Genomic DNA, 27,577 nt, shown 5'->3' with positions numbered 1-27,577 from the left:
TGTAGTCAACATCTTTAAAAATTTATTTGTATCATAAATGTTGTTTCTTGTGGAATTAACAGAATTTTATCAAGACATTCTCACACAAAAGAGCTGGTAGAACAACTAGCCGCACAAGAGATGCGATCTACCATAACAAGTGTCCAAAATGACATGAACAAATAAGCAAACAATGAATTTCTGCTTTGAAACGTTTTCTAATAAAACATACCAAGTACCAGCAGGTGCAATTAAAAATTGAGAAAGGAAGTCCTGTTTTGTCACAGTTACTCATAGATGGCCTAACGCTCACCCCATAATGCATTTTGATGTATATTAATGTTACAATATGTAACTGCTGCAATTGACATTATTAATGTTGAAGCACAACAACAGCTGACTCAATGTGTTTTTAACCACAAAGCTTTTTTAACCTTAGGGCTAATTTCTGGAACATAACAGGTGCTGTCGCAGTGTTTACAGATTGCTGTTTAAAAGAAGTTTACAAAATTATGCCATGACAGTAAAGAGAACAAGACTTGATGTCAGTGTCTAAATCCAAACAGACAACACTGATCTGATTCATAATACTACCACATCATGTTGGTGCTATACAGAAATAATTTAGAATTGTCAAAATTTCTTCTATTTTTTTCTGTACTCAAAGTTGCTTAAAAACAATTTATCACAAGCTGACCTATAGGGCATTGTAACAAACCAGGAAAACCATATCCTGAGAAATCCTATTTTCAGATTCTATATTTGTGGTAGTGAGAGATGGCCTGTATTGCTGAGTTAAGTCTGTGTCTTGGTAAATCTTGGCATACATAATCTCGCTCCTGTGTCTGTTCATGTAAAATGGATTATTAGGTTCAGGAGGCTAGAAGTAACGTTCATAATCCAAGCGTTCCTAGTGAGACTCCCCGTTGAGTGAGGACCCCTCCCCTCGTGGGGATGAGGATCTGGAGATCCCCCTTTCTGTGTTGTCAGAGTTGGATCCGCTCTGGCAATGGTGTTCTCCAGATGCTGCGCTGGAGGAAGAACTGGAAGAGGGCTTAGTTTTCTCCTTAAAGTCTGTTATGATAACCGTAAGATCTCCCACTGTCACTTCCAGATGCTGAGCGCTGCTCCGGTCCACATTTTTTAACCTGGGCCTGCAAGATAGGGAGCAACGGAACACAGATCAGAAAAAAAATCTAACTTTTTTTCAGCCGAAGTTTATTTGTTTTACCCCACTGGCAAATAAATTTTGTTGTTTTAAGCATATACCTCACTAAATTTGGTAAGCTTTCTCAAAAAAAAAAAAAAAAAAAAGACATTGTTTCTCAAGTAAATTGTTGGTTTAGATATTTCTTTACTTGAAAACAAGACAACAATACTTTATACAGTAATAGATTTGAAATTCAAGAAATGCATATATTATTGATCACAGATATTTGGATACATTTGCTAACACTTACCTGTTTATCACTAAAAGAGAAATTTGTATTTATATTTTGCAAGATCTGGTGTTTCTTTTAAGGGATTGTACTTCACAAATTCTGCATTAATTAACTTATATAACTTCTGTTCAAATGTATGTATTATTTGAGCAGTAAAGTTGTTTAAATTGTTTTTACAGTCGTTTTAGTGTTTACAGTGTTACGTCATCATGGCAACAAAGTTGTAAAATTGAATACAACTTTACACAGAAAAGGTTAGTAAGCGATTTTATCACACTAAAATCATGTTAACATGTATACTGTTTGTCTTGTGGCTATACTTTCACAACAAGGTATTTTAATTGCATGTGCCTCACTGGAACCCAGATTTTTGCTTTTTTTCTTCTTTTTTTTTTAAAGAAAAGGAGGGACAAGTCAAATTTAATGTGGTAATTAACATTATGGCATGAATGCTGTTGACTGAGCTTAAAGGGTTAGTTCACCCAAAAATGGAAATTCTCTCATCATTTACTCACCCTTATGCCATCCCAGATGTGTACGACTTTCTTCAGCAGAACACAAATTATGATTTTTAGAAGAATTTCTCCGCTCTGTAGGTTCATACAATGCAAGTGAATGGGTGCCAAAATTTTGAAGCTCCAAAAATCACATAGGTCAGCATAAAAGTAATCCACATGACTCCAGTGGTTAATTATATGTCTTCAGAAGCTATATGATAACTGTGGGTGAGAAACAGATCAATATTTTAGTTCATTTTTACTATAAATTCTCCTCCCTGCTTTTTATCCTCCCTGATGTGCTTATTTGGAGTGTTACAATTTTGGCACCCATTCACTTGCATTGTATGGACCTACAGAGCTGAAATATTCTTCTAAAAATCTAAATTTGTGTCCTGCAGAAGAAAGTCATACACATCTGGGATGGGATAAGGATGAGTAAATGATGGGAGTATTTTCATTTTTGGGTGAACTATTCTCCTTTAACTTGTATTGAACCTGGAATATGTCTTTAAAATATTGAGCCATGCAAACTACAAGAAGCAATATCCAAATTATGTAAATCAGGGGCCACTTTTAGAAAATGCAGAGTGATCAGAGACCAATGAAAAAATGACTTGATAAGAGTAATGATACTTGATTTTCAGTTGGCTTTTAAAATGTGCAGTAACCAACAGGCTTGCACAATTAATCGAAATAAAATCGAAAGCACGATATGACCTCATGCGATTATTAAATTGCACAAGGCTGTGATTTAATTAAATAAATTATTTATTTTAAGTCTGCTCGCTTCAAAGTTTATTTGCGCTGCTCTGTCCAGTCTATATTAAGTTAGAGCATTATTACAGTGTTTTCAGAGCTCCACAACTCCATCTCATGCTTGAAGTAACAAGTGCTCAGAGTTCGGTTCCGTTTGCTTTACACTAAACCAGCGTGTCCTGTATGAAGCAGTTTTTATTATCATCTGCGGCAGCAGCATCTCAATCTCCGTAAGGCACAGGTATCAGAATAATAATGTGGAATACAAGATGGGGTATAATTCAAACATATTTATTAAATGGCTGCTGAGCAAACAGCATTAACAGTAGCACCTGTAGAGTCCAGAAACATGCACTCTTCCTCCATTCTCCTGTCATTTGTTTACCTCATGAAAGAGCGTGTCGCCCTTATTACACTCCCAGCGGCAATAAGTGAATATTACCAACATACAACAAAATGAAAAGGAAGGAATGTGCATATAATTACATAAAATATTTAAATACTATAATATAATACATTGTTAAATGATATATGATAAAATAATGAATAAAAATTCAATGAAATGGTGACAAACTAAAGAAAACTTTCACTTTAAGAATTATATCAATGAGTTACCAGTTCAACTTCAGTTTGACATTAAGCCTCGTTCGTTAGTACTATCTTATATACAGTAGAGAACAGTTTGCATAAGCCTAGAGTAAAGAGTAAAATGGAATATTTTGTGTTAATTTAATTATTCAACCAACCAACAGTTGGTTGACCCTAACCCCATTTTTGACAGCAAAAACTAGGCAACAACTATGGTATTACCACAAGGGAAATTCAGTTAACAGTGACATTGAGCAGAAAGCTTACATATAACCAGTTTTGACAGAGCTGCTGATAAAAAATTAAATGATCAGCATCGGACGATTAGATGAACAGAAAATCGGAGATTGGTATCGGATGTTAAAATCCTGATTGGAGCATCCCTAATATTCAAGTTGCCTGGGTTTCAAAAACTAATGATGATGAATAGTGGGCTGAGACTATCACAAAATGGATAAAAACATGTACACAGTGGATGGGCACAATTTGAATATTAAGTGTTTTTTCTTTGTTTCACTGTTTATATACAGCTGAAGTCAGAATTTTATGTAAGATTGAAGTAATTAAAAATCATTATTAAACAACTCCACAGATTTCATATTAGCAAACTATAGTTTTGGCAAGTCGTTTAGGATATCTACTTTGTGCATGTTTCACTTTTAATTGACTATATCACGATTCCAGTGGATCAAAATTTTACATACACTAAGTTAACTGTGGCTTTAAGCAGCTTGGACAATTCCAGAAAATTATGTCAAGCCTTTAGGAAATTAGCCAGTTAGCTTCTGATAGGAGGTGTACCTGTGGATGTATTTTAAGGCCTACCTTCAAACCCAGTGCCTCTTTGCTTGACACCAAAAAATAATGGACCTCCACAAGTCTTGTTCATCTTTGGGAACAATTTCCAAATGCCTGAAGTTACCATGTTCATCTGTACAAACAATAGTATGCAAGTATAAACACCATGGGACCACACAGCCATCGTACCACTCAGGAAGGAGACACATTCTGTCTCCTAGAGATGAACGTAGTTTGGTGCGAAAAGTGCAAATCAATGCCAGAACAACAGCAAAGGACCTTGTGAAGATGGAGGAAACAGGTAGACAATTGTCTATATCCACTGTAAAACGAGTCCTATATTGACATAACCTGAAAGGCTGCTCAGCAAGGAAGAAGCCACTGCTCCAAAACCACCATAAAAAAGCCAGACTACAGTTTGCAAGTGCACATGGGGACAAAGATCTTAGTTTTTGGAGAAATGTCCTCTGGTCTGATGAAACAAAAATTGAACTATTTGGCCATAATGACCATCGTTATGTTTGGAGGAAAAAGGTGAGGTTTGCAAGCTGAAGAACACCATCCCAACCGTGAATCATGGGGGTGGCAGCATCGTGTTGTGGGGATGCTTTGCTGCAGGAGGGACTGGTGCACTTAGATGGCATCACGAGGAAGGAAAATTATGTGGATACAGTGAAGCAACATCTCAAGACATCAGCTAGGAAGTTAAAACTGGGTCGCAAATGGGTCTTCAAAATGGACAATGACCCCAAGCATACCTCCAAAGTTGTGGCAAAATGGCCTAAGGACAACAAAGTCAAGGTATTGGAGTGGCCATCACAAAGCCCTGACTATCAATCCGATAGAAAATTTGTGGGCAGAACTGAAAAAGCATTTGCGAGCAAGGAGGCCTACAAACCTGACTGAGTTACACCAGTTCTGTCTGGAGGAATGGGCCAGAATACCAGCAACTAATTGTGAGAAGCTTGTGGAAGGCTACCCAAAATGTTTGACAATTTAAAGTTAAACAATTTAAAGGCAATGCTACCAAGTGGGTACTTCTGACCCACTGAGAATGTGATGAAAGAAAGAAAAGCTGAAATAAATAATTCTCTCTACTATTATTCTGACATTTCACTTTTTTTTTTCCTCACCTTTTCTCCCCAATTTGGAATGCCCAGTTCCCAATGCGCTCTAAGTCCTCGTGGTGGCGTAGTGACTCAACCTCAATCCGGGTGGCGGAGGATGAATCTCAGTTGCCTCCGCGTCCGAGACAGTCAATCCGCGCAACTTATCACGTGGCTTGTTGAGCTCATTACTGCGGAGATCTAGCGCGTGTGGAGGCTTCACGCTATTCTCCGTGGCATCCACGCACAACTCACCACATGCCCCACCGAGAGCGAGAACCACATTAAAGCGACCACGAGGAGGTTAACCCAACGTGACTCTACCCACCCTAGCAACCGGGCCAATTTGGTTGCTTAGCAGACCTGGCTAGAGCACGCCCTAGATTTGAATTTGCGACTCCAGGTGTGGTAATCAGCGTCTTTACTTGCTGAGCTACCCAGGCCCCCCAGTATTTCACATTCTTAAAATAAAGTAGTGATCCTAACTGACCTAAGACAGGGAATGTTTTCTAAGATTAAATGTCAGGAATTTTAAAAAACTGAGTTTAAATGTATTTGGCTAAGGTGTACGTAAACTTCTGACTTCAACTGTATTTACAGTACATGTTTGTGGGTGAATTGAAATAAAGGTCTCAGTTTGGTTCGTTTTAAGAAGACTTGAGTGTGAAAAGCACAGTAGCCTTTTGGCAGTTGAACATATGAAAAACAAATCGCAATCGCAATCTTTTTCAAAATAATTACTTTTTGTCCAAATCGTGCAGCCCTAGTAACCAACAGTCACAGAATGCATTATACCTTTTTCTCATTAATTATCACTAGTAGTTGCAGACATAAAATATATATACAAATTTCCAGAAGGATGGCAAACATACAGTAAATGATAATCCATTGAGTAAGATACATGCTGTATAAAACACAGAACCCACAGCCACTTAATTTATTTAGGGAGAAGGAACTATGCAGTAAATTCCAGAACACAGGAAAATGTATCACCTCATTTTCTTGTGATTATTCTTTTTCTGCAATGGTTCTCTCTCATTCTTGTCTTTCTCTGTCTTTTCCTTTTTCTCTTTCTTGGGCTGTGTGGGTGAAGCAAACTGCTGAGGGACTTGCTGGGCTACCAGCTGGGAAACAGGACGAGGTTTCCTGTGGAAAAAAAAGAGAGAAGAAAATAGGCAAGGATAAGAGGCAAGAAAGGAAGACATTTCAAATCGAGATGACATGATCCTAGCTCAGTAGGGCCTGTTGAAAATGACTGTGTGGGAAACAGCAAGTTAAAACACGCAAGTGTGGAAGCCAGTTGAGAAATCTTGCCTACATAGAGTAATCTGAGAAGAATGTGTTTTCTCAGCAGTTGAGAAACAGCAGCAAATTCATTAATCTGTTTTCCCTTAGACAGCAGGGAGATAAAACACTGGGAATTCAAAGAGAAAGACAATGCATAACAATTGGCTTTATGTTTCAAAATGCAATTTATTTATTAATGGTGCTTTTTAATGCTCATAATTATGGCTAGTGATCTTAACAAAACCCTAACCTTCAGTATTTTGCATAACTTGTAGGGATGGGCATTTTGGTCATTTTGTCTACTGGAGTACTCAAAGTGATTACTTGAGTACTCATCGAGTACTCAGGGGTGGAGGGGTTAGACATGTACATACTGTATACAGTATGTACATATATGTTATACGTCTTTGGCTACTTCATTGCGTGTCGTTGTTCCAGTGTCTATTCATTATTATAGGTTGTTATAATGTAGTCTGTTACAATAAGTACAAAAGAGGGCATAATCAAAATATACTGCATGATATTTTGTCATTATGTGAAGACTCGCTGACCAGTTCATTGAAACAATGCTCAGAATGCGCGTCTCTGTTCTTCCTTCAGGTTACCGTAATAAACTTAGGAAGTGTGCATCTCTGTTTCTGAACCGTGTATCTGCAAACCGCGGTTGGTGTGACTGGAGACGCCATAACCTTCGACGAACCGACGACCGGTATTACCACTGGTTGGACGCTAGGTGGTACTATGGGGTAATTTTCATTAAGCAGGGTTAGGGTTAAGCCTACACAATAAAGCAAGACACCTTGATTTCAAATTTTGAACTTTATTTTTTATTAAAAAAAAAAAAAAAAAAAAAAAAAATCTAATGAAATGAAACTGGAAAAATAATTAAGTGCAATTAATATGTGTGGTGTTCAACTTTTTGAAAGATGGCTTTACAACAGTTGTGAAGGGCACCATCTCTCTGGAAACTAACGTACTTTATCTGTGCATTCTCTACCAGTCGTGTATTTCGCTGTCCGGGAAAATACATCATGTGTGTGAATAAATTCGTTTTGTTCCCTCCTTCACGATATATTTATATATATATATATATATATATATATATATATATATATATATATATATATATATATCGCAATATCCTATTACATCGGCAACCCCCGGCTGAGGGATCGGTGAATATTCTTGCTTTTGTGATTTTGCATTGAAAATTAATTTATATAAAAAATGAAAAACTTAAATCAAATACATTTCTAAATTCAAATTGCACTCCAAACGAAACGAAAAAGCAATTAAAATAATGAAGTGATCAAAAAAAATTATTCATATATATACACATATGTAAGTAATAAGTATCTGTCTAAACATGCAAGCGGAAAATTACATACACAAATTAAGACATAAAAACAATTATAAATGTAAAAATAATAATTATAATGATGATAATAATCACTGAAATATAAATCATGGTTCAAGTTGAAAGTTTTTTTGTATTATTTTATGTTTTAATCACAGATGTATAGGCTGCAGAGTTGTGTTCACAGTGAACTGCTCCGTGGAAATAAAGCGAACTGAACTCAAAGCACCTCCTCAGCTGAGATGTCTGAGGTCATTTGCAGCACTCATAGACGATACTGTTCTTGCAAAAAAATTCAGAAGTCAGAAGCAAAGAAAGAGTGAGAACCTTTTACATGCACGTCTTCCACGAGACTGCACGCCTCCGTACAAACAACGTGTCATACATGCGCATAGACGCTTTTCTGTCATCTGTTCTTAATAATATAATAAAGTGTTTCTTCAATCGCGTGTCTGTGTGTCTACGGACAAATTATTTGTAATATTAATTTGATAATAATAATAATAGCCTAATAATAATTTAATACGTTAATGGGAAAGCGAATATCGTCTTGACATCATCAAAGGCATCAGCTATTGGTGATCACTCTGACCATCGTCGATCCCCGAGATCATCGTCTGTCGGCACAACCCTAATGTGCATTTCTCTCTATAAATTAACAAAATGTTCAGACAGTCTCCTTGCTGGTTTTTCTGACACATTTAGAATCATCACCGCTTTTGCTGGTGTTGCTGCAGCTCGCTTCGTGTGCGCTTGTAAAATTTATATTTTAAAGGCTTATTATTACAGTTTAGTATTTCTCTGTAATGTAGAACAGTGTTAGCAATGTTACTTAAAACATTCATTCTCAGCCCTGGAACTCAAACCATTTTCTGATGCCCCCCAAAAAACATGTATTTAAGTAATTAAATTAATATCATAAACGTGCGACAACTAGTCGACTAATGGCTTAAACTAACGACTACTAGTTGACTAGGAAAATCTTTGGTTGGGGGCAGCCCTAGTTTTGAAGACCCTGTGTTCTGTTACATTCAGCTGTACTACATCTAGATGTTTGAACAGATGTGCAGTAGGTGGCGGTAATGCACTTACAAGTATGTGAACCGCCATTAAACCAAAAGATGATGTCTGAATGAAAGATTTCGCCTTGTGTGTACGCGCGCTTCTTTTGAGTTTGGAGCGCCGTCTTTGCCCAGGACAGAAAGTCATGCTGCGCTCTGTTGGAGTTTGTTGCTGTGATGATTCATGCTTCCTCCCATTTAACACGGAATTTTAAACTTCATACTGGGAAAACTGCAATGGAATGCCACTTTATGTTGGACTTACAACTCGTGCGGAAATCTTCAGCTCTGATTTCGCTGAGATGCGACATCACGCAAACATGTCGGCAACGAGGGAGATTTACATTCAATGATAATAAACCTTCACTTTTATTAAAAAAATATACATTGGGGGCCTGGGTAGCTCAGCGAGTAAAGATGCTGACTACCACCCCTGGAGTCACGAGTTCGAATCCAGGGTGTGCTGAGTGACTCCAGCCAGGTCTCCTAAGCAACCAAATTGGCCCGGTTGCTAAGGAGGGTAGAGTCACATGGGGTAACCTCCTCGTGGTCGCTATAATGTGGTTCTCCCTCTCGGTGGGGCGTGTGGTGAGCTGTGCATGGATGCCATGGAGAATAGCGTGAAGCCTCCACATGCGCTATGCCTCTGCGGTAACGTGCTCGGCCAGCCACGTGATGAGATGTGCGGATTGATGGTCTCAGACGTGGAGGCAACTGATATTCGTCCTCTGCCACCCGGATTGAGGCGAGTCACTACGCCACCACGAGGACTTAGAGCACATTGGGAATTGGGCATTGCAAATTGGGGAGAAAAGGGGAGAAATTTATATATATATATATTTATATATATATATATTTATATATATATATATATATACACACACACACACACATATGCATACACACACAGACACACACACGTTAATGAGTCAAAGTTTCTACATTATATGACAATAAAACTTGTTTAGCAAACGTGTGCAGAGACAGATGTTCAAAACATAGCGGATTAAACTTTCTTTTGATTATCGTAAACCTGCAGAACAAACTCTAGCATTGCAGCATTGTTTATCAGTTTGGATGCTATGAGACGTCTCTGTTGACAATCAAGGTATTGCTGAAAATCACACATTATCAACATCAAAATTAATAATAAGGCCCCTATTTGACATGTTTGTGTATAGTTGTGAGGTTGCTGTCAATTAATTAAAAATTAAGTGAAAAGTCACGTCACGCATTTTCATTATCGATCATCGTTTTCATGATCGATCATTGCTGTCACTTCCGAGTATTCGGACACTCGAGTTGTGTGTGTAAATGACCAATTTGAAACCACTCAAACAACCCTTTATCCTAATAACGAATGTCTGTTAGGATATTGTACTACTGTTATCATTTGATCCATTGGTTGCACTTTCAATTAATGACCTGACAGCTGCAGCAATTACAGATCCTATCGGAGCAACAAACACACTGATTTCAGATCGGTGCACAAGGGGAACTCCTGTCAATAGATTGGTGCAGAGAACTGTGACTATTGCTTTAATGTCAAGAACAGCTGCTAAACCAAAAGCAACGCATAAACAGTCTACAACAGAGCAATATGAAGGCCAACCAAAGCATCCAAAGGAGAACTGTATTTTTAACATCGCTGCTGCCAGCTTTGCCAACATACACAGAGATTTTAACAGGCTCTCAGTACCTGTAGCACTGGTGCAATGTTTACACTTTCAGCCATAACCCCCGGGTGTTGGGAATGGCTAATGAAGTTACACATTGTGAAATTAGGACATCAAGAGTCTTAAAGCAGAACTGCCAAGAACTTGTCATTAGCATTGATCCTGAGCCCAAGGCAAGTGAAAACAGCCATTATTAGTTGTTGGGGTGGCTGACTTTCTCTCTCTTTTGTATGTCAAGACCAGGCTGCTTGCTGTTTGACTCTTAGCACCCTTCACACTTAGCGCTGTTAGACTCTCCATTCAGAGGAAATCAATAGATTTCTTTTTGTGTTGTTACATTTCCTCTTTGCCAGAGAGAGTACCATAACCAGCATTAATAGCTGCTGATCCTGCCTACTTCTGAAGCCTTCTCATAAGGGAGAGAGATTTTGTGAAATTACAAATTTTTACTCCCACACATACTGTAGCAACAAAGATCTACATAATCCCAGCTATTAATTTGCTTATTTTGCTATTGTAACTTTCAATGCTTTAAATATAATAAAAGATAATGCACATTCACTCAGCTGATCAATATTGTGTATATGTTGAAATAATGACTGGTTGACAGTACATTTTCCCACTTGGCTACTTACCAAATAAATACATAAATGATATATTGATTTGAGTTGAAATTATACTATATGAAGTAAATTGATTGCCTAGAACAACTGTTAAATATACAGTTTAGCGGTCATTATACGAGAATACCGTGATTAACAAATAGGAATACAATATACTAAAGAACAGTTTAATAAAATATACTGCTCTATTTGGTCAATACAGCGTTCCAGCTGTGATATAATACACCGTTTAGATGACATTACTGTGACGTCACACAGCAGACAACCACGCTTCCAGGATGCAAACTCATCAGGGGTGAAAAAGGTAACTAAGATGCGAACCCCCTAGGGAGGTCCAGGGGCATGCCCCATAGGAATTTTTGTTTTTAAATATCAGCTTTAAACTGTGGATTTACAGTCGATTTTAGCATGAAGATATAGGGAAAAACTCACAAACAAAACAAATCTGATTTCACAACCACTACAAGTAAAAGAAAAACTGTCACAAGGTAATTTCAATTCAGATTCTGTTGTTTTCAATGAGCTTGGCATTTGCCCCCTTTTCAAGTGACATAATTACGCTACTGTAACAAGCGTTCCATTTAATTACATCATAAGTAACATAGGTTCATTTAAGCAAAATGTCCACACCGTTGTCTCATGAATTAGTCTCATTTTCCAAAAACAAATCCAAAAGCACATTGTTTAATTACGTCGTGGTTATGACAGTATTAGCCTTGCTAATATTAACTTAGCATAAAGAAACCATCAGGGGCTAACGTTAAGTTGGCACATTGGCATGAGGAGCTCAACTTAGGTTGTAATCGTCGGCAAAATGGTAACGTTAGTAATGTTAAACGAGTAGTCCCAAAGCCCTAATGTCAGTAACGTTATACTAGTGGAATTTGGAATAACAAGTATGCTAGCTAACGTTAGACTCCATAGAAATAACGTTAACACCTAACGTTACATCCAAATTGTGATGGCTAGCGTTTGCCAAGTCAAAACAATTCAACCATATCAGACTAATTTACAGTCGCAAGCTTGACATATCATCAAATAAGGCAATTCAGGTTTACTGTAAGAGATTCTTACCTTAGAGCATGCGGGTAGTCAAAAACTGACCTCCCAGTTAGTAAGTTGATGTACCTCAGTAGATGTGTGTAAATATGTATAATATGTAAATAATGATCAAATATAATGCTAAATGAAGTATTATACAGTAAATATCCTTTTTCTTTTCCCTCTACATCATTTTAACTCTCAAAGTTTACCTCAGATTCCCCTCTCACTTAAGAGTGCTTGCACAGGTTGAGAGCCAGTTCTACGTGCTGTCAGAGCAACCATGTTACGTTCTGTTTCCGTTTGTCCAACGAAGGCCATCTCGTTTCAATAAAGCCTGTTTAAACTGTATACTGCAGCCTTCAAAGGAAGCTTCTTACCTAGCGTGCAGCCTTCGAAACGAGACACAGCTTCTGTCTTTGCAGACCCAGACCATCCTATGATGTTTGTTCTCCAGTCTGTTCCACGTACATGCGCACTCTACCTGTTAGAACGCCGCTTATGTGTTTACATAATCACATTAAGCCACGTTTTCCGGGAGAAACTTAGGTGTGTTAAACCGCTTTCTCTTAATCCCTTAAACAGCGTAAGGAAATCGGCGTTCTCATTTACGTGACGTTTCAGAACGCAACTTTCTTCAAAAACCCTGGAATAAATCTTTTTCTTTAACCCTGGGTATACTTCCATTCTGACACGAACACTCAGCGTCTGCATACAGTAGAATGCGAGCCTGTCAAAGTATACTCTATATGACTGCCCATTCACAGCAGTTTGGGGCATGCACACTATGAATGTTCTGAGACACCGGACTTTCTCTTCAAGAGTTTAGACCCATAAAGATGTCTTTATATTCCTTCAGATTCAAGTTATACAAATGCAGGTATCTCCAGACCTCCTAACACACACACACACACACACATGCTCTTGACTTCCACTGTTGTTGTTTTTACCTTCATCTCCTGATGTTTAGTAGTGATTACATCATCTTCACGCTTCTTTGTAACAGCAATGGCTCAAATGTGAGTGTTGCCACCTTGTGGATCCACTAATTAGTAGGGATGCACCGATCAGAATTTTTACAACCAATACCGATTTTCTTGTCACCTGATTGGCCAATACCGATCCTGATCATTTCACCTTCTATCAGGATCTTTGTAATAACTGGCTATATGTAAGCTTTCTGCACACTGTCAATATTAACTGAATTTTCCTCTTCCCAGTAATATCACTTTGACTAGTTTTTGCTGACAAAAAAAGTTTAAAAGGCTTATTTAAAAAGCCTTTTTTAATAAGACTTTAAAGCAAGTATAAGCTAATAAAATATTCTCTATATTAAGATAGATAGCCCTATAAAAAAATGAAGCTTAGTGTCAAACTGAAGACAAACTGATAACCCATAGGTGCAATTAAACTTGATGTGACATTTTTGGTTGTTGATTCATTGCCATTATTTCGTATAATTCTTATTATTCCTTATTGTATTTCTTTTTTTCAATTTTGCATTATATTTAATACATTATGTTATGGTTATGAATATGGATATTGTATGAAGTATTATCAAATTTAGAAATTCCTTAAAATTCCTAAAATTCAGGTATGCTGATTCACAGTAACTGTCATATACAATGGTAATCTGTAATTATTCAGCAAGGTAAACTACAATAACACATGAAATGATTTTGCTAGACAATGTTCAAGATAATGCAAAAAGCTCCATTCATTGGTGTAATGTAACTTGGTTATACAGAAAATATATACAATCTATTATAAAACAACAGCGGATCGATGTATCAAAATGACAGTTGTGATGGAATCACATCAATACTGAATTGTGTCAACATATTTATAATGTACAGTCTATTTTATAAACAGCTACTGTCATCATCCACCAAATTTAGCTAACAGCTATTGATAAAGCTGGCTAGCTAGCTAACGCCAACATAGGCTATCGTATAAATGCAGTCAATGTATCATGCAAAGAAAAGTGATTACTTCAAACTAGTCTCACATAGTCTGACCTATATCCACTGTGTTTTAGCCCTGTTCCAGTATTTTAATTATGCTACCTCATCTGTCAGCATGATGTCGGTAAATCACGTTGTCTTTTTGTACGTTACGTCATTGTTTTGGTCGATGCATCCCTATTGAGTGTGTGCACGAGCACGAGCAACAGGTAGCTGGCTGCAGTTCACTTAACGGCCACAGGTGTCATTAATAACAAGGGTTTCTGAACCTTACATACTGCACATTTAATGAGGGAAACGCGCTCTCTCATGAGGGCAAGAGATTACAGGAAAGCGGAGAAAGAGCGCATGTTTCTGGACTCAACAGGTGCTACTATTGTTTAATTGGGAGATATTTAATAAAGATGTTTGAATTACACCAAATCATGTAACTCATGTTATTACTGAGATGCCTATGCCCGGCGGAGACTGAGAAGCTGCTACCATGAACGATAAGGACCGTTTCACAGCTCTGGCTGTTTTCCCTTTGCTTGTCACGTGTGAAACACCACATTAACAGTACAGTACACAAACTTTTCATATTCGCCATACCTCTCCCACTGCATCGTTCTTACCTGCTGAATCATGTTTCACAAAGCCCTGACTTCAAGAACTGAAAAAGTGTGTGGGAGCAAGGAGGCCTACAAACTTGACTCAGTTGCACCAGTTCTGTCTGGAGGAATGGACCAAAATTCCAGCAATTTATTGTGAGAAGCTTGTGGAAGACTACCCAAAACATTTGACCCAAGTTAAACAATTTAAAGGCAATGCTACCAAATACTAACAAAGTGTATGTAAACTTCTGACCTACTAGGAATGTGATGAAAGAAATAAAAGCTGAAATAATTCTCTCTACAATTATTCTGACATTTCACAATCATAAAATATAGATTTCCTATCTGACCTAAGACAGGGAATGTTTTCAATGATTAAATGTCAGGAATTGTAAATTTGTATTTGGCTAAGGTGTATGTAAAGTTCTGACTTCAACTGTACCATGTTGAAATGCTGTGCTTAACATGTCCATATATCCTTTTGAAAAGTGTCTGATCGGGGTCACGTGATAATAACAGAGCCTATTTTATACATTATTATCTTTAACACGACTAGTCGTTCAACAAAAAAAGTTTTACGCTTTCGTCAGAATGTGTATGGCTGTGGCAATGGTGCTTCAATTAAAAGATGCTACTTTTCGAGAGAGTTTTAACCATGCAAACTGTCTAACAGCTTATGCAAAGCACACTAATTTAAACAACCCTATAGAAAAACTCCAAACTTTTCCAGATTTTTTTTTTTTAGATCAACTATTCAACCTCACTAATCAAGTACTTGGTTATTAGATGATTAGCCGACCATTCCTACACTGTGGCATTTGAAGTAGCAAAGCAGCACGTGAAATCCTCTCTAATTGCATGTGTGCAGATCCCCTGAGCGCATCTCTGTGAGCTCTCGTTTCTTTGTCCAAAAAGGCGAAACTAATGCAGTCAGAGAAAATATTCCCAGCACGCCTCTCCCAAATAAACCAAAAGCCACATAAAACAGCCACGTTACCTGGTAATTTCAAGAGCCTGTTTTCATTTATTAGAGATATTTCTGCATATAATTTGCAAAACATGCAAAGGCGCATATTCTGCGTGGACCGTCTGAAACAGGTTGACCTCATTTTGATTCAGATACAGTTCTGGGCCGTTGATGAAAGAAGGGAAAGCTGGAAACTGAAGCCAGAGAAAGTCATTGTGGATCTGCAGGGTCGGATTTGAAGAGAAACTAAAGGAAAAGCACTAACACTTTACCGTAAAGTTGCATACCTTAACATTAGTTAAAAAATGAAAATTGTATTCTTTTACTTCCTCATGATGTTCCAAATCCATACGACTTTCTTTTTCATGGAACACAAAAGGAGATTTTAGTTTTAATTACCATTTCTGTACAATGAAAATGATTGCTGACTGATGCTGTCATCCTGCTTAACAAATAATTTTGTGTTCCACAGAAGTAGGTTTGTAACAGAATAACAGTGAGTAAAGAGTTACAAAATTAACATTTTGGGGTGAACTATTCCTTTAAATAATGTTAATGGATGCAACCGTATTGTAAAGTGTTACCAGAAAAGTGAATGCTTGGAAAGAACAGCAGAAAAGAGAAGAGAGGTGGGAGGCAACAGGCCAGCTGTCAAACAGGGAGGCTTGGCAGTTGAGCGATGCATGGAGACTGAATGTTCACACAGTGTAGCACATTAATCATGGTGTCCCCTCCCATCAGTCAAGCCCACGAGTACACAACCCTCCCCAGTTCAGTCATTACGCCATTTTACAAACATGCAGATATGAACACATCTGAGTAACTCTTTGCTAAGAAGAATGTAGCCCTTGTGTCCTTCTCTTTAGCACAGTAATTTTACAATGAAGATCATTTCGTTCTTGCAATAGGCTTCCATACCCAAGCATTTATGTAAGAGAAGAGGCCTTTGGGTGACTGTGATTGACTCTAATTGATGTTATAGCTAACACTGACGTGTTACTATAAAAGAAAATTGCAGAGGATATTTTTTTCCTAAGGAAAATTGAGTAATTAAGCAATAGGGTATTTTTTGAAAACTGTCTGTCTTTAATTTCCAGAGTGCAATAGCTGTGACAGATATGAGGCCAAATATGATCTAACAATGATCTTATAACACCATGTAAAATGTAATGGGCCGAACCAGACCCCTCTCCACTGCCGCAGCACATACTCTTTGTGAAAAGGAATGCAAATAAAAAATAATGTAATACTTCTAAAATTATGTCTTTGCAATTATTTTGAGTGCAGTAACTTATTAAATCAAAACCAGCTGTTATTAAGTTTGAATATTGAATATGATGATACGCAAGTCAAATATTATTTACAGTATGTGGACCAATAATTTGAGCAGTAAAGATGCATATTGCATGTCTGATGGTAGTTTGTTTTTATATGCCACATTTCTCAGACTTTAGAAGTGTATTAAATGTGTGAGGATGTGTATTCATCGACGTCTTACATGCACAACTAGCCTAAGTCATGACTTGTCGAATTCGGCTCGATTAGTCGACTATGAAATATCAGTAGTCGTGCAACCCCTATCAACAAGACTGTTTTATCAGCAACACAAATATGTTTTATCATTCATAGGGTTTGCTCTGGCCTCTAATATGTCATGGCCAAGTTTACTATAATGTAATGTTCGGAAATAGGGAGGCATTTTTGGTCAAAACTTGTTTTGCCGATTAGTTCAGAAAGTACCTATATATATTTCTTTACTGTAAACCGTATACTGCATATCCCTTTATAATAACTTCTATTAACATATTACATTATATAATGCTCAAAAAATTATTAAAACTTGCAGCGCTGCACATATCCACCATTGACCATGTTTACATGCACTTAAAGCCCAAATTATGCTTCGCTGAACACGGGCAGCCCGAATTTTCTAACCACGTGTCTTTGAACGCGCAGATTGCGTATGTACATGTGCCTGAAGTTGTTTGCACTAATTAGTAGGGATGCTCCGATCGATCGGCATCGGCCGATATTCATGTGTTGTGACTCAATCGGTAATCGGTAATTTGGCCGAAAAGGTAAACCAGTTGCTTAGGGGTGGGCGATATGACCAAAATCCTATATCACGATACGAGTAATTTTATATAATGATAACGATATATGTCACAATATAGTTACATTTTTATGTAAAATCAATAAAATTGTATTATATATTAAGCCATGTCGCAATGTGTAATGAGTTGTGTAATACAGTCAGTGAATTAAATACTTTATAAATGAAAACTTCATCTTATATAATTTATTTTTATTTTAAACTTGAAAAACAAAGTAAAACTAAATGTCACATTTCAGCCTGATGATGTGCACTAATTTTCAACTTTCCTCAAGAAACTTAACATCTTCTCAAAGCAATGCAAAAAGTAGAATAACATAAATAAAAACATTACCCATTAATAAAACAATTAATTAGGCTCTTTGTGTTTTTAGTAATCTCTATAAAGAAAATATAAATATAGCTGGTTTGTTTCCTGATATCAAACATCATTTGAACAGAATTTTAGAAAGGGTTTTGATGTGTATTTTAAAAACTCACTTGACATCGAGAGAAACCAGAATGAGTAACGGGTTTGATCTGCGCTTTTTCTGTCACAGGAGCACAAATGAAGGGACTGGGATGACTTCAAGACTCGCGCACACTTGCGTGTTTTAGACTGTGTGCACAACACTTGCACAAAACACAGATGTGCGTGTTTGGATGGGAGGCATGTTTGGAGCGCAGGATGAATGTCATTGAATTTGGTTTGACGGCGGCTCAAGTGAGATTTCATGCCGCAGATACAGTGTCATTTTTTTTTCTCGCTTCTAGACAAGCTTTTCATCTAATGTCACGTGCAGCTGTCAGTGAAAAACTGCATTTCATTATTTCTATCAGTCTCACGTGAAGCCCTGACTACTGATATAAACATGCACATGGATATATCGACATACACAATGTACAAACCTTGCAAATCGCTGTTTTCTGCTCTTTATCGCATTTTCTAAAGCCAAACCAATTCCACACCATGGAGGACGCACTCTTTCATTCATAAAAATGAAATCATCTCATCTTCTCATTCAAATGAATTTAAGGAACGAGCACTCCGCTTTCCTCCATTTAGTGTGTAATGCGTACGTGTTATGTGCTGTACACATTTCCCATGTGGCGTTACTGCGATAGAGATGATAATCCAAAATGTATACCAGTTGGAAAATTTCTACCAGTTTATCATGTCTACTGGTATAACGCCCACGCCCTACGATCGCTCATGTTGCAAAAGACGCGCAGCTCCTTTAAGACTTCAGCAACACTGTAATGGCATCACGGAATGTGGGGAATACTGGCATAGTGTTGTACTCCAATACCTTGACTTTGTTGTCCTTAAGCCATTTTGCCACAACTTTGGAGGTATGCTTGGTAGTGCCCGACCGATTTATTGGTCTGCCGATTCTGCAGACAGTGCGGAGTTAAGCGGTGTCTTCGTGGTAAGTTGCTAACTAGTTTGTGAAATACATACAGGAAAGTTAATAAACAATAACCCCATCATTTTCCCTTTTCAATATAACTAATATAACATTAATCCTGTCCCTGACAAACTTCACTCATGTTTATCACATCTGTTTGCTGTTAGCCAGCTATAGTTTGTCAGAGCATCTTTTTGAAGCTCAGCAGACAACGGTGCGGTGGTGGATTGTGTCTGTTGAGTGTTGATTTCATGCTACGTTGTTACCTAGTTAGTGAGACAATGCTGGAAAGTAAATAAAGTCCATCTTTTGCTCTCCGTGACAACGAGCTTATAGCTAACCACGTAGCTACTTTCATTGCTTATCAGCAGATTGGAAGCTAATGTATAAACATGTATTCACCAAACTGTTTTGTTCAGGATTCACAGTTTGGTACCCCCTTCAACCGAACAATTCCAGTCGTTGCATTTACACAATGTAATATTTAAAAGTCTGGTTTTCCACTGTTGAAAGTTTCCCCTGAACTTGTATAACAGAATACAGTGTAACACCGCTGCTGCTCTTTATCTCTTGACTTGGCAGGTGTAAATTCTTCTTGTTTTACAACCTACCCCTAACTGACTGGAAGTATTAAAATAGTCAGCATTTGACTGATACTAAACAGTACTACTGATGTTATTTAGCTATTTATTTTATTTTTATTTATTCTTTGTTTAAATGGTCAGCAACTGACTGATACTGAACATATAGTACTGATGTTTATTTAGCTATTTATTGTATTTTTATTTATTCTTTATTTTCTCAGTGTTCATTTCTAGAATTTGTTGACAATGTATAATTATAATGTCAAATAGGGGCCTGGGTAGCTCAGCAATTAAAGATTCTGACTCCAGCCAGGTCTCCAAAGCAACCAAATTGGCCCAGCTGCTAGGGAGGGTAGGGTCACATGGGGTAACCTCCTCATGATTGCTATAATGTGGTTCGCTCTCAGTGGGGCGCGTGGTGAGTTGTGCGTGGATGCCGCGAAGCCTCCACACGCACTATGTCTCCGCGGTAACACGCTTAACAAGCCACATGATAAGATGCACGGGTTGACGGTCTCAGACGCGGAGGTAACTGAGATTCATCCTCCGCCACCCGGATTGAGGCGTCACTATGCCACCATGAGGACGTAGAGTGCATTGGGAATTGGGCATTTCAAATTAGGGAGAAAAAAAATAATATTAATGTCAAATATTCTTTGATAAAAAAATTGAAGAAAGCAGCCTTCTCAGTAACTTTGCATAGTCATATCAGTACAAAATCGGTGCACAATCCACATAGAAAAGGTCCGTTTTCATTCCAGCTCTATTTTGGCCACCATATCGGTAATCGGTGAATTTCCCCCCTCTAAAATTGGTATCAGTCTCAAAAATCCCATATCAGTTGGGCTCTAATGCTTGGTGTCATTGTCCATTTGTGACCGTGCTTTAACTTCCTGGCTGATGTCTTGAGATGTTGCTTCAATATATCCACATAATTTTTATTTCTCGTGATGCCATCTATTTTGTGAAGTGCACCAGTCCCTCCTGCAGCAAAGCACCCCCACAACATGATGCTGCCACCCCCATGCTTCACGGATGGGATGGTGTTCTTCGGCTTGCAAGCCTCAGCCTTTCTCCTCCAAACATAACGATGGTCATTATGGCCAAACAGTTCGATTTTTTTTCATCAGACCAGAGGACATTTCTCCAAAAAGTAAGATCTTTGTCCCCATGTGCACTTGCAAACTGTAGTCTAGCTTTTTTATGGTGGTTTTGGAACAGTGGCTGAGCAGCCCTTCAGTTTATGTCGAAATAGGATTTGTTTTACTGTGGATATAGATACTTGTCTACCTGTTTCTTCCAGCATCTTCACAAGGTCCTTTACTGTTGTTCTGGGATTGATTTGCACTTTTCATACCAAACTACGTTCATCTCTAGGAGACAGAATGCATCTCCTTCCTGAGCGGTATGATGGCTGCGTGGTCCCATGGTGTTTATACATATGTACTATTGTTTGTACAGATGAATGTGGTACCTTCAGGTGTTTGGAAATTGCTCCCAATGATGAACCAGAATTGTGGAGGTCCACAATTTTTTTTTTCTGAGGTCTTGGCTGATTTCTTTTAATTTTCCCATGATGTCAAGCAAAGAGGCACTGAGTTTGAAGGTAGGCCTTAAAATACATCCACATGTACACCTCCCATAACTCCAATTAGCCTATCAGAAGCATTTTCTGGAATTTTCCAAGCTGCTAGTGTATGTAAACTTCTGACCCACTGGAATTGTAATATAGTCAATTAAAAGTGAAACAATCTGTCTGTAAACAATTGTTGGAAAAATTACTTGTGTCATGCACAAAGTAGATGTCCTAAACTATAGTTTGCTAATATGAAATCTGTGGATTGGTTAAAAAATTAGTTTTAATGACTTCAACCTAAGTGTATGTAAACTTCTGACTACAACTGTAACTAACGATAATGCAACAAATAAATAGGCTAAATAACTATAACATCTTATTACTCAAAACTATCAAAGTAAGAAAAGTAAAAAATAAGAAAGGCTTCAATACAGAGTGGCACAAAACCACTTATGTGCATCCTGAATGCAGAATGACGTGCTTCAATGTAAACAGAGAGCTTGGGAGTCTCTAGGCGTTCCTCGCTGCGCACTTAAAAGTGCAGAACTGCCAATACACTTGTTCATGACATCAAGCAGTTTAAACATTTTATTGAAACTATTTATTTACAGTATGCAAAAGACTTCCAAAGCACCTCAAGTACTGGAACATTACTCATAACAAAGGATTTAAATGTCAGTGATCATCTTGTAATGTGATGCTGATGCAGCGCTTTGATGACTGTAACAGCAGCGGTGCATAAATGGACAAACCTTAAAGCATTAAAGAGATGAAAGTTCTTGCAGAGGGTTTTACTGTGCTGACTATTAATCACAGCAAGCTATAATCACGCAAAAACTCCATCCAAGGACCCCGTTTACACCTGGTATTACGATGCGTCTCGGGTGGTCCGATCACATGTAGTCAGGTGAGACACATCGCTGTTTACACCTGGTTGCTCAAATTTATTGGTATCAGACACACTGACGAAGATCCTTGTGATTGTGTATGTATCCGCTTTTTTACGTTTTCCAATCGGATGGTTATTTCCTTTTAAAGACGCTTGTAACTGGCAAAGTTTGAACTCGTTTTAGCGCAGCGGTTGATTGACAGGTGAGGTGCTTCACTGCTGCCGGGATGCTTACAGGATGGATTAGCGTTTACACCTCAAATGTGATGTGGTCACATGTGTTTTTGACTACATTCGTATGTAGTTTTTGTCATCCAATCACAAAATGTTTTAGACCCCATTTAGACCTGTATTTAGTGCCGACCACATGTGATCGGATCACCCGAAACGCATCTTAATACCAGGTGTAAACAGGGTCAAGAAGTTGTGTCTCTCAATTAATATGAGAATTGTGTCTCCCATTAAAACTACCACCTCTAGAATATTAATGTTAGTAGTCAACCCCACTATTCGACTAATCAGTTGTTGGACGACTCGATTAATTGACCACCGTGACACATTAGTCTTGAGATTCCTGTAGTCTGAACCACTCTATTGTGCTCCATCTAGCTGTTTTCAAACACATGGACGCATCTTTTATAAAAATAAAAAAACCGTAAGAAAATCGTCCGACTGGTGTCAGGTGAACCCAAAACCAACCTAATTATTCAGTGCTTTCTTAGGACTGATTATTTGACTAATCGTTCAGGCAACCCACCGACTAGTTGATTTTTAGCACAATGCACACCTAATCACACCTTGACAATAAAGAAATGTCACTGCTACCGCAAAAACAAAAAGAGAAACTGCTGGGTCCTGGTTAGATTTATGCTTTGCTCAGTATCATTCACGATCTAAATCTTTCATTTGTCATCACCTAACTGATAGTGACATCTATGAAGGATGATAGTCCAAATCTCTCTGCGATACCCTTATAGAGCGCACAGGTTAAGTCAACAAATTATAACTGATGGCCTTAAATTTGTTGTGACAACACAAATATACATTAATGTCAAGTCAAATAGAACTCTCATGCTCGCCTGGTGAAAAAAAAAACATAATGCAACCTTCCTTTGCTCAATCTTTCATCATGAGAGGGTTTGAGTAAAAACCGGCCTGGTCTGAAGAGGACATTCTCTCCGTGTTTGTGGTAACTGAATGATGTAACACTCTCTCCTGCAGAGTGACTGTTTTTGCTGGGGGCAGAGTGTGTCAGTACATTGAAATTAGAACTTTTCCATCTGGTTCGGGGTCGGCGATGCAGTGGCCTAAAAGGCTCCACATGAAGCTTCATCAATTAACTGTCAGTCTGTCAGCACAAGGTAACAACCAGGTAAACAAATCACTCTTTGAACAGGAGCAAATATCCACCAATGCCATAGTAACATTAAAAACCTGTTCTCTTTGGAGCTTGTTGACTGGAAAATTCAGCTCTTCTCATACAGTACTAATGGAAAACACCTAAGATACACGCTTTACTGATTTCATTTAACCAAAATGACATATTTGATGAGATGCCCTGCAAACGTGATCTAAATTAACCCCTGAATCATTCACCACGCATCAGTCACGCTCAGCTACATCAACCTCATAAAACATTCATTTGCCATCCGCTGCACACAGTCGCAATCTAAACGAAAACTCTTGTTGCTTGCTCAGGAGAAAAACAGAGATGATAGCACCAGTCAGCACTAATATTATGTTCTATGCGTTTAAGCAAACAAATGCTCAGTAAATGTAGCATAAAAGAGGAAATATAGCAGTCTAGCTGTTATGCTGAAATATAGCCTAGAGAAAAATGCAACATTTTTGGTGTTTAAAGGGATTTCACCCAAAAATGGAGATGGCATCATTCACTTTCATTGCTTTTTCTCCATACAGTGAATGTGACTGAGGCTGACATTATGACCTCATTTTGTGTTCCATGGAAAAAAATTATGTCACACAGGTTGGGAACAACATTTCAAAATTGCAATTTTTGGGTGAACTATTCCTTTAAGGGTGTGTCACAAAGCCTTTCTTTCTGATGCAGTCACTCGTAAATTAATGAACTATAACTATCACACAGTCGAGGGGACATCATCATTAAAACCCATCATTCGCGGCCATCTCGAAGGCATTATAACAGGGCAGATGCGCAATCATGGGTTTATTTATGGGTATGAGTACGCATCTGTGTGTGTGTGTGCATGCTGATGTGATGATGCCTCCTCTGATGACAGTGTTCTTGATTAAGCCGTTGAATGCAAATGAGTTCAGGCCGTCTGGATGCCAGCTGCTGTGGTGGCCTGGAGGAGTGACAGCTCCCCACCCCCACATCAAACCTTGCAGTCCTCCACCATCCCACACACACTTTTGCAATGAAAATTTGTTGGCTCCAAATATCTGTTAGAATGCCTTATTTAGCAGCGGTAATGTTATCTATCATTCACAATACAAGTGCTGAATGATAATTAAGCCTTTATAAACACTCCACTATAAAAATGATCATTATCTCGTACTGTTGAGAACCGAGATCTGTCATCATCAACTGCTTTTAAACGACAAGGAATGTTTTACTTCCTGGCTTGATCTCATCTTAATGACATAAGGGAAATAACAGACTGCCGACTCAGTCCCTTACTGTTCCAAAGCAGTGAAAGCGGATTTTTATGATGAATGAGATAAGGGTGAGAAAATACCAGCCCATTACATGCCTTTTTCTGATGAGGTCATTAGTGGTTTCTCTTGGATCACTGCCACAGGATGGCTCCATTTAGATCAAAACAGGGAGAACATCTATACCTAATGCTAATTTGAATGCCACATTTTCTTTTTTTACATGCAAATCATCGAGATTATGTGATAAGTACTACATTTATGACTTGAACTTGGAGTTTAGGCTAAATGTAATGTTTAGCATTTAACAGATGCTGCAACTGTTTTGAGATTGCTCATTTAAACATCTAATTTACTTCTGAAAATCTAATCGGTGCTGCTTCCAAAGCCAAGCTATGATATAATTTACTAAAATAATTTTGCAGCCCACTTAGTTATGTGCATAATCCCCACAGTGACAGTAAAGTGCAGTTCTTGCTTATGGGCTGTATGATTCAATAAATGACTTAAAACAACTAATATACTTTAAAAGCATGCAACAATGCAACTGAATCAAACCCCAATTACTCTTCAATTACACATATATAATGTAATATAAGCATATAACACACATGCATGTATACATATATGTTATATGTGCATATGTATTATACACATGTATATTATACCATTATATAGGGTAAACTGGACGTTTACAGCACATCTCTCTATTAATGTTATACTGATTGCTCACATTTGTTCCTGACATTGCAAACGTTACATAAATTGAATAATTATACATGCACAAATAAGAAAAAGCAAAATAACTCGATGGCTATGTCTCAAAACCCAGTGAGTTCCCTATCTAGACAGCATTTTGGTCATCAAAAGGCACGTTCTAAAGTGTAAATCAACACGCAAAATGCTGTTAAGCTCGCTAGGTTTTGTCACAACTTATAAACACAGTTCTCCCAAGCCAGGTATCCCATGCAAACATCGTAATGCACTCACCTCGTTGACGTGCCCTTCCTGACATCGCACATCATGCATTTGAACGCTTCGGCACTGTTCTTGAACGTACACACGCTGCAGTCCCAGTAGCCGTCGTCAGAGGAGGGCTTCGCTTGCCGTTTCGGCCTTCAAAAAGCAAAACAAACACAGAGAACATCACATCTCGAACCGTGGGAATCTCCGACACAACATCTGATCTTATCCATGCACAAAGTCAGCCCGAGCCCTGTGCGCGCGAAGCGGTGTCTTTAATCATATGACACTTTAGGTTCATAAAACAGGCAGTCCGCCATGGTGGCCACTCTGTTGCGTCTTTCTCATTCACACACACTCAGCCTATTGGTCTGTTTCAAGCCATGAGATGGTCGCCTCGAGTATCTTGAAGCCACAGCTGGGGGAGTTTGTGGTTTATGGTTTTACCTCGTCGGACTCCTCTTGTCTCCCATGCTGCAGAAAATGTATGAGAAACGTTGCAGGCACCGCCGCCTCTCGCGCTGTCCTCTCACGCGCGACTCCCAGCTGTCGTAGAAACTCCTGCGCAGCGGTGGTCACGTGAGCTGTCTCGCCCAATCCAGACTGAGTCGTCGAGTACATAAAAGGAACGTGCTTCACCGTTCATCCCAGATCAACCGAGCCCAGGGTGATTGTGTGTTGACAAATTAGAAGTCCCTTCAGCATCTTTATAACTATCCACGTCTTTTAATGTAGCATTTTGGTTTTAAAACTAGAAAAGGCTTCGCGAGCTGCTTGTAGAATTTTCAAGCCCGGATAAATAGCTCTGTATATGACCTTAAAGGAATATTCCGGGTTTACTACAAGTTAAGCTCAATTGACAGCATTTGTTGCATAATGTTGATTACAACAAAAAAGTATTTTGACTTGTCCCTTCTTTACTGTAAAAAAGAGCTAAATCTAAGTTACAGTTAGGCACTTACAATGAAAGTGAAAGGGGCCAATCCGTAAGCGTTAAAATACTCACTGTTTAAAAAGTATAGCCATAACACGTAAACAATGTGCCTGTTCACATTATTTAATTGTGATAAAATCGCTTAACTTTTCGGTGTAAAGTTATATCCAATTTTACAACTTCGTTGCCAAGACGATGTAATGCAGTTAATAAAAGGACCATAACAATTACGATTTAAACAGCTTTACAGCTCAAATAATACACACGTTTTAACAAGAGAATTAATGTAAGTGCATTTATAAAATTATAAGCTTCATATTTCTGCCATTAAACCCTCCAAAAATTGGCCCCATTCACTTCCATTGTATGTGTATCACTGTAGCCTTTTTTGTTTTGGTGGTGATAATCAACATTATGCCACAAATGCTGTCAACTGAGCTCAACTTGTATCGAACCCGGAATATTCTTTTCATTAACCAAAAGAACAGCTTAAAGGTGCACTCAGTAACTTTTTGTCTTTGTGTCATCTTGGACTTACACTGACACCTAGCGGCTTGGATGTAGCATCATTTAAAATCAATAGTTTTCAGTTTCAGATGACATTGTTGAAGTTTAGTATTCACAGTCAGCCATGATTACTGTAATCAATGAGTGAAAGTATCAAATAACAGGACGGTTACTGAGATTAAGCGAGTTGTATTCGGCTGGTCATGTGATTCTAACATGGCAGCCCCCATGAGGGGACCCTCTCCATG

The 27,577-nt window shown here is 38.2% G+C and overlaps 1 protein-coding gene across 1 annotated transcript; it reads right to left on the bottom strand.

The window, feature by feature from the left end:
- LOC127434991 (YY1-associated factor 2-like) lies at nt 1–26,476 on the bottom strand. Its single transcript, XM_051688082.1, has 4 exons — nt 26,336–26,476; nt 25,916–26,041; nt 6,163–6,315; nt 1–1,133 (listed from the first exon to the last, which is right to left on the bottom strand). Exons 1-4 carry the CDS (start codon nt 26,359–26,361, stop codon nt 890–892), a joined length of 549 nt encoding a protein of 182 aa, XP_051544042.1. The 5' UTR covers nt 26,362–26,476; the 3' UTR covers nt 1–889.
- Between the last annotated feature and the right edge of the window lie 1,101 nt (nt 26,477–27,577).

The sequence above is a fragment of the Myxocyprinus asiaticus genome, chromosome 45 (assembly GCF_019703515.2).
Source record: "Myxocyprinus asiaticus isolate MX2 ecotype Aquarium Trade chromosome 45, UBuf_Myxa_2, whole genome shotgun sequence".
Lineage (NCBI taxonomy): Eukaryota > Metazoa > Chordata > Actinopteri > Cypriniformes > Catostomidae > Myxocyprinus > Myxocyprinus asiaticus.
Note: the sequence above shows the minus strand (reverse complement) of the source record. Positions and strands in the feature narration are given on the sequence as shown.